The sequence below is a fragment of the Mobula hypostoma genome, chromosome 13 (assembly GCF_963921235.1).
Source record: "Mobula hypostoma chromosome 13, sMobHyp1.1, whole genome shotgun sequence".
Lineage (NCBI taxonomy): Eukaryota > Metazoa > Chordata > Chondrichthyes > Myliobatiformes > Myliobatidae > Mobula > Mobula hypostoma.
Window position 1 is genome coordinate 93429568 of NC_086109.1, and position 13483 is coordinate 93443050.

Genomic DNA, 13483 nt, shown 5'->3' on the forward strand with positions numbered 1-13483 from the left:
AGAGAACTGGCAAATACTTTACATTTGGAAAGACTGAGACTATGTAATGAGGATGGAGGGGACATCTTTGAAAGGATATGGGACCCTGTATTGGACTTTCTTACGGGCTGAGGACTGAGGTTTTCTGGTGCGGTGCACCTCTGCTGTGTATGTTTACTTTTGCCTTTATATTTTTCTCCCTTATGCTGATCAATATTTATTATGGTCGTGGTTTTTGTGGATGTGCTGTTTTTTGTGGGGGTTTTTTTGTTTGTTTGTAATAAATAAAAATAAAAATAAATAATTTAAGAGTCTTATGATAGCAGGATAGTAGCTTTCATTGAGTCTGGTGGCACATGTTCCCAACATTTTGTGTCTTTGTCCAACGGGAGGAGGGAAGACGATAAGAACTGGGGTGGAAGAACGCGTTCATTATGTTGGCTGGTCATCTGAGCAGTGAAATTGTCAACGTCATCGTAATCATCATTATGTGCCGTCAACACATATCAAAGTTGCTGGTGAACGCAGCAGGCCAGGCAGCATCTCTAGGAAGCGGTACAGTCGACGTTTCAGGCCGAGACCCTTCGTCAGGACTAACTGAAGGAAGAATTAGTAAGAGATTTATGTGCCGTGTTGTTTAATGTCATTATATTATGTGCTGTGTTCTTTGATGTCATCATTATGTGCTGTGTTCTTTGATGTCATCATTATGTGCCCTGTCGCCTGAGTGGGTGATCACAGTCTTTCCATGACCATGATTGTTTTTGGCAAATTTTTTCTACAGGCCTGGTTTGCCATTGCCTTCTTCTGGGCAGTGTCTTTACAAGATGGGTGACCCCAGCCATTACCAATACTCTTCAGAGATTATCTGCCTGGCATCAGTGGTTGCATAACCAGGACTTGTGATGTGCGTTGGCTGCTCATACCTGCTCCCATGGCTTCACGTGACCCTGATCGGGTTGGGGGGGGGGGGTTAAGCAGGTGCTACATCTTGCCCGAGGGTGACCTGTGGGCTAGCAGAGGGAAGGAGCACCTTCGGTAGCGACCCCGCCACCCAGTAGACTCCTGAGCAAAATTAAAGTTTGTGATGTTTTGAGTCGTCAGAAAATAGAGTGGGAAAGAGCAGCTCATTCTCGGGGTAGCATTAGTTAAAACAGCTGCACACCACAGGAACCACTGCTAGCCCTCAACTTCAGACAGTCAGACAAAACAGCACAGAAAGAGGCCATTTGATCCATCTGGTCTGTGACAAGCTGTCAGCTTCTGAGTTGATATGTTCCTTTACATAATCCTGCAGTGCTGGAAGCCTCTTGGTCAGTGCTTTCAATAGTAGTGGTGTTGACACTGAGCTGTGGGGTTAGGCATCGCTGAGGATTACAGTAACTTCAGTGTCAAGGTCTTGGTATTCTACTGGCTCTCCATTTCCATCCAAAAATGTAATTTCTTCATTGATAACGGATGGGCGGAGAGACACGAGAGGGCAAGGACCGTGAGTCTGCAGATAGTGCTCATGTTTGACAGCACTTCCAACTGGTGCCCCTTCTCCTCCCCTTTCACCCATGGTCCTCTCCACTCTCCTGTCAGATTCCTTCTTCTTCAGCCCTTTGCCTTCACCACCCATCATCTCCCAGCTTCTTACTTCACCCCCTGTCCCCTCCCACCTATCTATCTTCCCCATCACTCAGTCTCACCTACCACCATCTAGTTTATATTCCTCCCGCCCACCTTATTCTGCCTTCCTTTCTAGTCCTGATGAAGTCTCGGCTCAAAACTTTACTCCTTTCCGTAGATCAGGGGTTCCCAGCCTTTTTTATGCCATGGACCAATCCCACTAAGCGAGGGGTCCGTGAACCCCAGGGTGGGAACCCCTGTCATAGATGCTGCCTGAGCTGCTGAGCTGCCCCACCATTTTGTAGCGTTGCTCAGGATCCACACAAGTTTTCGGAAAACCGCGATGCTCATGAGCACCTTTCCAGAACTGCCAGAGGAGCAGACCCCACAGAACAACAGAACTGGAGCAGATCTGGTCCATTTAACTTTGCCAATGTCATCCGAGACCCCGGAAGAACTGTGCAGGCTGACATGTGGCAGCCTGTGAAACGGAAGGGACTGGAATCGGGAGCAACAACCTACTGGATGAACTCAGCATGTCGAGCAGCATCTGTGGGGAGGAATAAAGGGGTGGCATTTCCGGTCAGTTTGCGTTGCAGACTTTCAACCTGAAACGTCGACAGTTTTTCCTTTCACAGATGCGGTTCGATACACTGAGCTTCCCCAGCTGATGGTGCACCAGATGACAAGAGGCACAGATCGAGTGGAAAGCCAGAAACTTTTTCCCAAGGTGGAAATGGATAACATTTTAAGGTACGGGAGGGGATATCAGAGGTAAGTTTTTTTTACACAGAGAGTGGTGAGTGGAAGTGGAGGATACATCAGCTCCCACTTTGTCACAATGGTTCTCTCAAGTGATGCTATGTCTTAGTTTGGAGAAAATTAGAAGTCGAACCTTTGAACCTTTATTTGATTTTGAGAAAAGATGGGGCTCGTTTGCTCGTTATTATCATTTGAGCTAATTGATATAATTTTTCCACGGTCTAATTGTAAATTTTTAGCATATCTTCTTTTCTTGCTGGCGGCTTGATGTTTATTTTTTAGAAGTTTTTTGTATGACGCATGACTCCAGGGTTGTACACTTTTCTGCTCAGTAGGTATTTTTTTTTAAATGACAAAATTTTTTTTCAATCTTTAAGATAATGTCTTTTTTGAGACATTGTAAGTGTTGCTACTTCAATGCACTCATGTTATTTTTTATAACAATGAAAAGATTTGAAAAGAAAGAGAGTGGTGAATGCCTGGAACGCCTTGCCGGGGGTGATGGTAAAGGCAGATACATTATGGACCACTAAGAAGCTCTTAGACAGACACACGTATGATAGAGAATATCATACATATTCTATGTACTGTATATGTAGGAGGGAAAGGTTAGACTGGTTTTAAGAGGATAAAGGCTTGGCACATCACAGGTTGAAGGGCCAGAGTTCTGCTGTAATGTTCTATAGTTTGTTGTGAGACTGGCTTCACTGCTGATGTTAATTACACTGCCTTAAGTCTTCCAGTCATCCTGTGTGGGAACTCCCTGGCTTCTCCTCAGCTTGGAGATCGACGGAGACGTCTTGGGACGATCGCCTCTTCCCAAGAACCTGGCAATGACCTTGCACAATATTTACCAATATAGCTATTCACTTAATCGTGCCTTTCTAAAATCAGATTGAAATGCAGTCATCTTTCCTGTCTGCCTTCCTCTCCTGCATACTCAAATTTCCCTGTGTTAGCTCTGAAAACAAGAGGAGAGGCTGCGCGTCGAACCACTAAATGAGAGCTTGGTTGTCAGCTGTAATTACCTACAGATGGGACATTACTGCAACAAGTTTCATCAGGAACCAATTTTCAGGTGAAGTGGCTTACTGCTGGACAATTACCAGGACAAAAATATTTGCAGCTGCAGAAGGTAATCTTTAGAAAACCACTAGGTATCCAAGAGAGGTGGCTGGTATCATTCAGATTGGTAAAATTAATTCATACAAGCATCATAGCGGCAAAGCAGGTGTATGGATCAGAACAACACAATGCTGAGCAGATCAGGCAGCATCTCTGGAGTGGGAATAAATACTCGATGTTCCAGGCCAAGTCTCTTCCTGGTGATTGGAAAGGAAGGGGGATGATGCTGGAATCACCTCTTCTTGGTGCCTCTCCTTCCCTTTCTCCTATGGTCTACAGTCCTCTCCTATCAGCTTGCTTCATCTCCAGCCCTTTACCTTTCCAATCCACCTCGCTTCACCTATCACCTTCCAACTATCCTCCTTCCCCTCCCCTCTCCCATCACACCTTTTTATCCTGGCATTCCACCCCCCCCCACACCGCCCCTTTTCCAGTCCTGATGAAGGGCCTCAGCCCAAAATGTCGACTATTTATTCACTTCCATAGATGCTGTTTGGTCTGCTGAGTTCCTCCGGCATTTTGTGTGTGCCGCACTGGATTTCCAGCATCTGCAGAATCTCCTGTGTTTATAATTTGAATCAGAATTTTTTTTTTTTAAATCACTTGACATGCAAGTGATTTAAACCACATCCACCGAGATGCAACACTGAGCGTCATAGGAAGTCATTCCTGCCTGTGGCCATCAAACTTTACAACTCCTCCCTTGGAGGGTCAGACACCCTGAGCCAATAGGCTGGTCCTGGACTTATTTCCTGGCATAATTTACACATTACTATTTAACTATTTATGGTTCTATTAACATTTAATTATTTATGGTGCAACTGTAACGAAAACCAATTTCCCCCGGGATCAGTAAAGTATGACTATGACTATTTGACATATGTCATGTTGTTGCAGAAATAAGTGCAATACATGGAATAAATTCGATGCTACAATGGGCTCAGTACGGTGGCGTAGTGGCTAGCACAACACTTTTACAGTACCAGAAATCCAGGTTCAACTCCCACCGTTGTCAGGAAGTTTGTACGTTCTCCCCGTGTCCACGTGGGTTTCCTCCGGGTGCTCCGGTTTCCTCCCACAGTCCAAAGACACACCAGTCGGTAGTTTAATTAGTCATTGCAAATTAACCTGTGATTAGGCTAGGGTTAAAACCGGGGGGGGGGTGGGGCCACAGCTCAAATGGCTGGAAGGGCCCTTTCCATGCTGTCCCTCAATAAACAAACAGAAATTTATAAAAAATAAAAAAAAAAGCAGTGGAAAAAGTGAGCAAAATAGTGAGGTAGTGAACGTAGACTAATGATCAATTCAGAAATCTGACGGCAGAGGGGAAGAAGCTGTTCCTGAATCATTGTTTGTGTGTCTTCAGGTTCTTGCACCTCCTCCCTGATGGCGGCAATGAGAAGAAGGCATGCCCTGGATGATGGGGGTCCTTATTGATGGATGCTGCCTTTTGAAGATGCCCTCGATGGCGGGGAGGCGAGTGCCCACGACAGTAGTGGTGTTCACTCACGGTCCCAGCAACCTGGATCTCCAGAGCTGTCTGCGTGGAGTTGAAAAGTCTTGTCTGTGACATCGGGCTCCCCCCACATCCCAAAAGTGAGTGGGTCAGCGGACTAAACGGCTCCCCCCACATCCCAAAAGTGAGTGGGTCAGCGGACTAAACGGCAGGCGTGAATTGTCTATCATGGAGATGGCTGAGGATGTGAGGGTTAAAGAGGGTGCAGAGGAGATTTACCAGAACACTGCCTGGATTACACAGCACGTCCTCAGGATAGTTTGAGTGAGCTAAGGCTTTTCGCGCTGGAGCGAAGGAGGATGAGAGGTGACGTGATCGAGGTGTACAGGGTAAGAGGCATTGATCGAGTGGAGAGGCAGAGACTTTTTCCCAAGGTGGAAATGGCTAATATGAGGTGGCATAATTTTAAGGTGGTTGGAGGAAAGTACAGTGGGGGGGGGGTTCTGTCAGAGGGTTACCCCCCCCACACACACACACACACACACAGAGTGGTGGGTGAATGGAACACCCTGCCTGAGGCAGGCACACTTGGAACTTTTAAGAGACTCTAAGATAAGACCATGGATGAAAGGAAAATGGAGGGTTATGTGGGAGGGAAGACTTAGATCAAGGATGGCCAACCTTTTACATTCCATGCATCAACTTTTTTCACGCACGAGTTCAGATGCGCCATACTCTTGTACCCCCACAATTCCTGTAAAAATACGTTATTTTAGAACTCGTGCATGGAAAAATTGACGCATGGAATGTAAAAGGTTGGCCACCTCTGCCTTAGGTTGGTCATGGAGCAGATTAAAGTGTTGGCACAACATCATGAGCCGAAAGACCTGTACTATGCTGTACTGTTCTATGTTCTATGTGCATAGAGACTAGCTTTTAACATCCAGATTTATTTAATTACTTGTATTTAAATTTCCGTGTTGCTCTAGTGGAACATGAATTGGTACCTCAGGGTGAATAGTCCTGCACCCCCCCCCCCACCCCAGCACCAGTTGCTGAATCAAAAATTAGAGAGTGATAACTGTGCACTAGAGGGTGCAATCAAAACCCATCCACTGCACTCCCCCCTGAGCAGCTGGATCCCCCCGTCCCTCCACCCCTCCCCAAGCGTCTGGATCCCCCGTGCCCCGCCCCCGAGCGTCTGGATCCCCCGTGCCCCGCCCCCGGGCATCTGGAGGAGGACTGGATCAGACAGGAAGGGAGGGGTAAGCAGGTGGTGGGGGTGGAAAGCATAGGACACGGTTGGGGGGGGAGGAAAGGTGCCAGATCGGGGACGAGAAGGGCACGGAGACAGCAAGGAGGGACAGCGGGACGCAACTGAAGCTGAGGAGGGCAAAGGAAGAGTTGTGAGCAAAAGCATGTGAGTCTGAGTCCTTTGTAGAGTTAGAGTCCACAGGAAATTCAAAGAGCCCAGTCTCTAATCGCCTTAGACTGTTCTATCTGGACCAAGAAATCTCTCAGTTCCTTCTCAGCATAAAGCTTTAACTCATGTGGAACAGCCACTCCACGTTAACAGATTAACCACACACAAGCACCATCCGCTCATCAGTTCCATGGGTGTGCTGAGAGTTAATTCAGCAAACAAAAAGAACCAGAATTAGAACAGGAAGTACTCAGCAAGTCAGGCAGCATCTGTGGAGAGAGAGACCGAGTTAACTCAACTTAGCCTGAAATGCCATCTGTTTCCCTCTCCACAGATGCTGCCTGACCAGCACTTTCTTTTTTTAATTTCATATTTCCGAAAGGTATGACCATATTACTTTTCAAGTCTTACCTGTGACGGTGGGTGTAATTTCACACTTGATTCTCTCACTGTGGAGAAAAGAAAAGGCAAAATATCAACAGCACAATTATGAACACCAAGTTCAAAGTCAACTTATTATCAAAGCACGTACACGTCACCATATACAAGCCCGAGATCCATTTTCTTGCAGGCATTCACAGTAAATACAAGGAACACAATAGAATCAGTGAAAGACCGCACCCGACAGGACAGACCCAACAATGTGCAAAGGAGAACAAATACAAGGGGAAAATAATAATAGTAATCATAAATAAACAATGAATATCAATAACGTGAGATGAAGACTTCTTGAAAGTGAGTCCATAGGGTGTGGGAACAGTTCAGTGATGGGGGAAGTGAAGTTATCCCGACTGGTGGTTCGGGGGAATAACTGAACCAGGAATAGTTATTCCCCTTCATCCATAACAACTATCGCAGTCATAGTTACTGCAAACTATTCCTTCTGCCATATTCCGTTTCTCTTTTTCTTGAGGGAACAGGGATTTTGCAAGGAAATGGAATGGACAGGGACTGTGGCAAAGTAATTGTGAACACCTTAGTAACCGGTGCCCATGGCAACACAATACAGCTGGGGTCATTTGGGTATCAGTCCACACAACAAACATCCCGGAGCTGTGACTTCTTCCATCCAGAAAGACATGGCAAGTACACGCGGGAGTCTCCTCCATGCGACAGCCCCACTGATACGGAGCTCAGGGGGCAGTGACTCTTAAGGGCGAAAACTGGAGGTCAAAGCCCGGATGTCAGCGAGTCAAGGTTGGAGAACTAGGGTCTGCAAGTCTGGGGCCATGGTCAGGAGGTCAGAGGCCTGTAGCTGGAAGTGAGTGTGAGTGTGCTTGTGTGTAAGTGAGAGAAAGGGGTTTATTTTGTTGCTGTTGTACGTTGGCTGCCTATTGTTCTATTGAATAGGCTACGATGGCTCTGGAATGTGCAGCCGACACTCGAGGTCTGTCCACAGTCATACCACCCTCAGAGAAAATTTCCCCCTCAGGTTCCCTCTAATTATTTCACCTTCCACCCTAAACCTACGACCTAGAGTTCTATTCTCATCAACCCTGAGGGGGGAGAAACCTGCACGTGATCACCCCTCATAATTTTGTATACCTGCACGATCTCTCCTCATTTTCCCATGCTGCAGATAATTCAACCTTTCCCGATGACTCAGGGACTCAAATCTCAGTAACATCAGTGTAAATTTTCTCAGCACCCTTTCAATCTTATTGGTGTTTTTACAATACTCCAAATTAGGCCTGAACAACATCTTAATAAAACTCCAACACAAGATCCGAATTCCTGTGCTAATTGCTTTGCTTTATGAAGGCCAACGTACCAAAAGCTCTCTTTACAACCCCACCTACTTGTGACGCTACTCTCAAGGAGTTATGGATCCTTTGAGCTACCACACTCCCTGGTGCCCTACCATTCCCCGTGCAAGTCCTGCCCTGGTTTGTCCTTGCAAGGTGCAACGGCTCACGCTTGTCTGCGTGAAATTCCATCTGCCACATTTCAGCTCATTTTCCTCATCTGGTCCAGAGCCTGCTGCAAGCTTTGATAGCCTTCCTCGTTGTCCACTACACCCGCTTTTCTTCAGAAATACCAGAAAACTATAAGTCTAGAGATAAAGATCTTTCTCACACATACATCGCAACATTCAGTGAAATGTGTCATTTGTGTCAAATCACATCAATAACATTTCACAGTGACCACTGTATAATTAGCTGGGACTTGGAACTAATTGCTTGTAAATCAGCTGTCTGATGTTAATAATACACACACAAAACAGCTGTCCATACAGATGCACTCTGTTTCTAGCAAGAACGAGGAGCTGAAGTATAAATAAATGTATCACGGAACAGATTGATTTTTAGCCTATTAATATTCCAGAGGAGATGTGCGAGGCAGATACTATTAGAAAATCTGAAGGGCATTTGGACAGGTACAGGGAAATGAATGTGGAAATGGGATTGTTGAGATTACCGAATGGAGGTACAAACTCGATGGGCTGAATGGTCTTATGTGCCATCTACAAGTATACATGACAATCAGCTGCTTTCATTAGGTTCTTACTACAAGAACTTCGGAATGTGCTGAGGTCTGGATATTATACAAGTGCGTCTTTTAAAACAGTGACATCGATTTTATATTTGAGTATTCATGGTTATAGTTTGATTAAGCATTCTTGTTCATTTTAATAATTCATTGCAGGTTATATGTATAAATACATGAATTGCATACATCATCACTCTAAATAATGTGATATGCGCGTGCCTCACTTGAAGTAAACATGAAGTTACACTTTGGACCTGTGTCTTCCTTTGAATTAGTTTGATGTTTTGAAGTTACAAAACCTCTTCTCTTCACCTGCCCATCACCTCCCTCTGATTCTCCTCCTCCCTCCCTTTCTTCTATGGTCCACTCTGCTCTCCTATCAGATTCCTTCTTCTTCAGCCCTTTGCCACTTCCACCTATCACCTCCCAGCTTCTTACTTCATCCACCCACCTTCCCCTTCATCTGGTCTCATCTACCACTCCCCCCCGCCCTTATTCTGGCTTCTGCCCCCTTCCTTTCCAAACCTGATGAAGGGTCTCGGCCCGAGAAGTCGACTGCTTGTTCCCCTCCACAGACGCTGCCTGACCTGCTGAGATCCTCCAGCATTTTGTGTGTGTTGCTCAAGATATCGCACCTGCAGAATCTCTCATGTTGATGACCACACTGCACCCCAGTTTGTGATGAAAGCTAATAACATACACATCCTTACCGGGAGCATCTATGAATAATCTCAGTAATGTATCACACTAACCACTACATAATTAGCTCAGACTTGGAACTAATTTCTCGTAAATCAGTCTGATGTTAATATCACACACAGCTGTCAGTACAGATGTATTCTGTGTCACAGTAACCTGGTCTGCAAACAGCAGATGGCGCTGTGGAGTTGTAAGTCAAACCCTGCACACACACACATTTAATACAGATCTAATGCAATCATTTCTTTAAATTCCTTGCCCGCAAACATCGATTTCAACTTCCCTGCCTCCAATCACTCTTACTGCACAAGAAGGGCATTTTTGATTCCACAGAGTGGAAGGAGGCTACTCGACCCATCATGTCCCACTATCTCAAATGTATATCTCAGACACCCTGACCCAATAGACTGGTCCTGGACTTATTTCCATCTGGCATAGTTTGCATTTTGTTGTTTGATTGTTTGTGGTTTTTGTATTGCTATACTTATGCTCCATTCTTGGTTGGTGCGGCTGCACGAAACCGAATTTCCCTCGGGATCAATAAAGTATATCTATCTATCTATCTATGGGTAAATATTAGCTTTATTTGTCATATGTGCATCAGAACATAGTGAAACATGTCGTTTGTGTCAATTCACATCAGTAATATCTATTCCATTATTATTTCACACTGACTATTACATTGTTAGCCCAGTACTGCCCATCATGCTGCTGGCAGCAATGAAGATCCCCATTCTCTGATAGTGTTCAGGGCTTCCTTCATCATGTCAGTAGCAGACATCCCACCTCTCCCGGAAGTTCCGGGAGTCTCCTGCATATTAATAGTGGCTCCCTGATGCCCGCAAATTATATACAATATCACGGAAATCAATTTTTTTGAGAGCGATCGAGAGAAAGCAAGAGAGAGAGAGCGAGAGCACTCGAGCGACTACGAGAGAGAGAGAGAGAGAGAGAGCGCGCGCGAGCACGCCATGGCAGAGTGTTCCAAAAAATATATAAAACGTACGTCACCCCAGACTACACTAAAGTGTACCCCTGCCTAATGGGGGTCAAAAATAATGACAGTGTTGCTCGCTGCACTGTTTGCAACAGTGACTTTTCTATTGCCCATGGTGGGTTAAGACTGTTAAAGACATGTTGAGGTGAGTTTAACAGCTGTCATTCGTTCATTAGCATAGCTAACGTTATTTAAACTAGCTGGCTAGCTGCTAAGGAGCTACTCTATTGCAGACATCCCACCTCTCCCGGAAGTTCCGGGAGTCTCCTGCAAATTGATGGTGCTACCTCCCTGAAATGAGTTTTTGCAGGGTGGGATGTCTGCAGTAACTTCCTCTCGGTTTTCACTACTGTCATCTCAGCCATGCAAGTCCCGGGTGGAGACTCAGGAATACCATCGCACTCAGATGTAGAAGGAATCTTCATTGCTGTTTCTGTAACAGTTTTGTTTGACCGGTCAGGGTTGTTAGCCCTGAGCTGAACCCCCGAAACTGGAGGACTAGTGGGCTAATGGACCACTCATTCTGCCCACTACCCTTCAGCTCTTGGTAGGGTCACCCATGCCAGTCAGGTCAAAGCAAAGCCCCGACTCCAGCCAACATAGCTCTCTGGGTCACTGAGGAATGCAAATCTCCAAACCACCACAAGGACATTAATTGCTCATCAATTGTTGTCAGATGTTAATATTGCACACACAAAACAACTGCCCTGCTAATGGGTCTTGGGCCAAAACGTCAAGGGTTGATTCATTTCCATTGATACTGCCTGACCTGCTGAGTTCCTCCAGCATTTTGGTGTGTTGCTCTGGATTTCCTGCACCTACAGAATCTCTTATGCTTGTGATCAATGGTCCACACAGATTTATTGTGTGTCTAGCAAGAATGAGGAACCAAAGAAGTATCAGTAAATCACAGTATCAAAGATTGTTAGCCTGTGACAGAACTTTTAGAATGGAAGGAAACTACTTAGCATCTTGGCACATCTCCTCCTTGACCTACTGAATAAGCAGTGGAGCACCCTTTCAAACAAACTCATTCAGCTCCTCTGTCACAAAGATTGTTAGAGAAAATCTTTCCCACAAAATGCAATAAGCATATACAACAGCTCATCTCTGTGCAACAGAACACACATCATAGTACAATAGCTTTTATTATTTCGTACATTATTATTTTGTACATTGTGTATATTATTATTCTGTATTTTATTATTAGTTAAGTCTGCACACTAAGTGTGTTTTTAAATGTTGCTGCTGTAACGAAAGAATTTCCTACTCGGGATCAGTAATTTATTATTATTATGTCCCTATCATGTCAAAGATTAAAGGTTAGCATTATTTGTCACATGTATATCGAAACATACAGTGAAATGCTCACTGTACGTTTCCATTCTGGCCTCTCATCTCGTCTCACCTATCACCTCCCCCTGGGTCCCCCCCTCCTTTCCTTTCTCCTATGGTCCACTCTCCTCTCCTAACAGATTCCTTCCTCTCCAGCCCTTTACCATTCCCACTCACCTGGCTTCATCTATCACTTTCTACACACCTTTGCATGGGCTGCAGTGAATTGCTTCGCTCGTGTCAAATCAAATCAGCGAGAGTCGTGCTGGGGCAGCCCGCGAGTGTCGCCACACTTCCAGCGGTGCCAACGTAGCATGTCCACAACTCACTAACCCCTCACAGGGTCTGCATCACACACGGCCAGACTACAGCAGCCAGGAAGACCTTTTCCCTGATGATATTTGTGAACAAGATCAGTTCGTTCAGGATCCTTTCTAATTCAGACTTACTTAATAACTTAAAAGTCCCCAGCTGTCATAATGGGATATGAAATCATATCCCCAGGATGCTGAATAAAATTCACATCCTCCTTAACAATATTCACCATGGCCTAGTAATGAATAACATGAATAAATTCATTCCCCCTTAAGCACATAGGGCCAATTATGAAAATTTCCCAACCGAGGGAAATTAAAGCACTGGAAAATGTGTGACAGTATGAGCAAGCGGAGGAGTAACTATATATTAGAGTTTAAATGGCTTAAGACACAACTCAGATTCCAAGAGATGTCTATAGTGATGGAAATTGGCAGCAAGATCGAAAATTAACCATAACTCAGTGAAACATTTCACCTTTAGTTTTTTTTTGAGATACAGCGTGGACCAGGCTCTTCTGGCCCGACGAGCTGTGCTGCCCAGCGACCCACCTCTTTAACCCCAGCCTAATCACAGGGCATTAACCCCTCCTGACCTGTACGTCTTTGGAATGTGGGAGGATCAGAGCACACCGAGGAAACCCACGTTCCCAGGGGAAGGGCGTACAGACTTCTTACAGAAAGCATCGGAATTGCACTCCCGACACGCCGAACTGTAATAGCGTTGTGCTAACTGCGACATTACCGTTCTGGTGAGCCAAACTGTAATGGCGTTGTGCTAACCGCGACACTACCGTGGTGCCCCACTCTTAAGAGAATTTTGGTTAAGTACATGGATCAGAGGGGTATGGCGGGTTATGTTCTAGGTGTGGGCTAATGAGACTACGTAGAAGACCAGATCAGCAGGGACGAGATGGGCCAAAAGGCCTGTTTCTGTTCTGTAGTGTTTGATGACTCACTGAAGCCAGCTGGAAACTCCTTTTCCTATTTCTTATCCTCTTACAAGGTCATAGAGTCATAGAAAAGCACAGAAACAGCCCTTGCCAAAACCATCTAAACCGCCTACTCCCATCGACCTGCACCCAGCCCATAGCCCTCCATATCCCTACTAGCCATGTACCTATCCAAACTTCACTTAAAGATTGAAATCGAGCTCACATGCTCGGCTTGCTCTAGCAGCTCATTCCACATTCTCATGACCCTCTAAGTGAAGAGGTTTCCTCCCATGTTCCCCATAAATATTTCACCTATCACCCTTAACACATGACCTCTGGTTGTCGACCCCGCCCCGT

General features: G+C 45.4%; 1 protein-coding gene across 5 annotated transcripts in view; it reads right to left on the reverse strand.

Moving 5' to 3' along the window:
• LOC134355786 (uveal autoantigen with coiled-coil domains and ankyrin repeats-like) overlaps positions 1–13483 on the reverse strand; it is a 195030-nt gene that overhangs the window by 40586 nt on the left and 140961 nt on the right. For all 5 annotated transcript variants that reach the window (XM_063066198.1, XM_063066197.1, XM_063066195.1 and 2 more), the window contains exon 9: positions 6768–6805. In XM_063066198.1, the coding sequence (XP_062922268.1) occupies positions 6768–6805 (38 nt within the window). The remainder of the gene's footprint in view (positions 1–6767; positions 6806–13483) is intronic.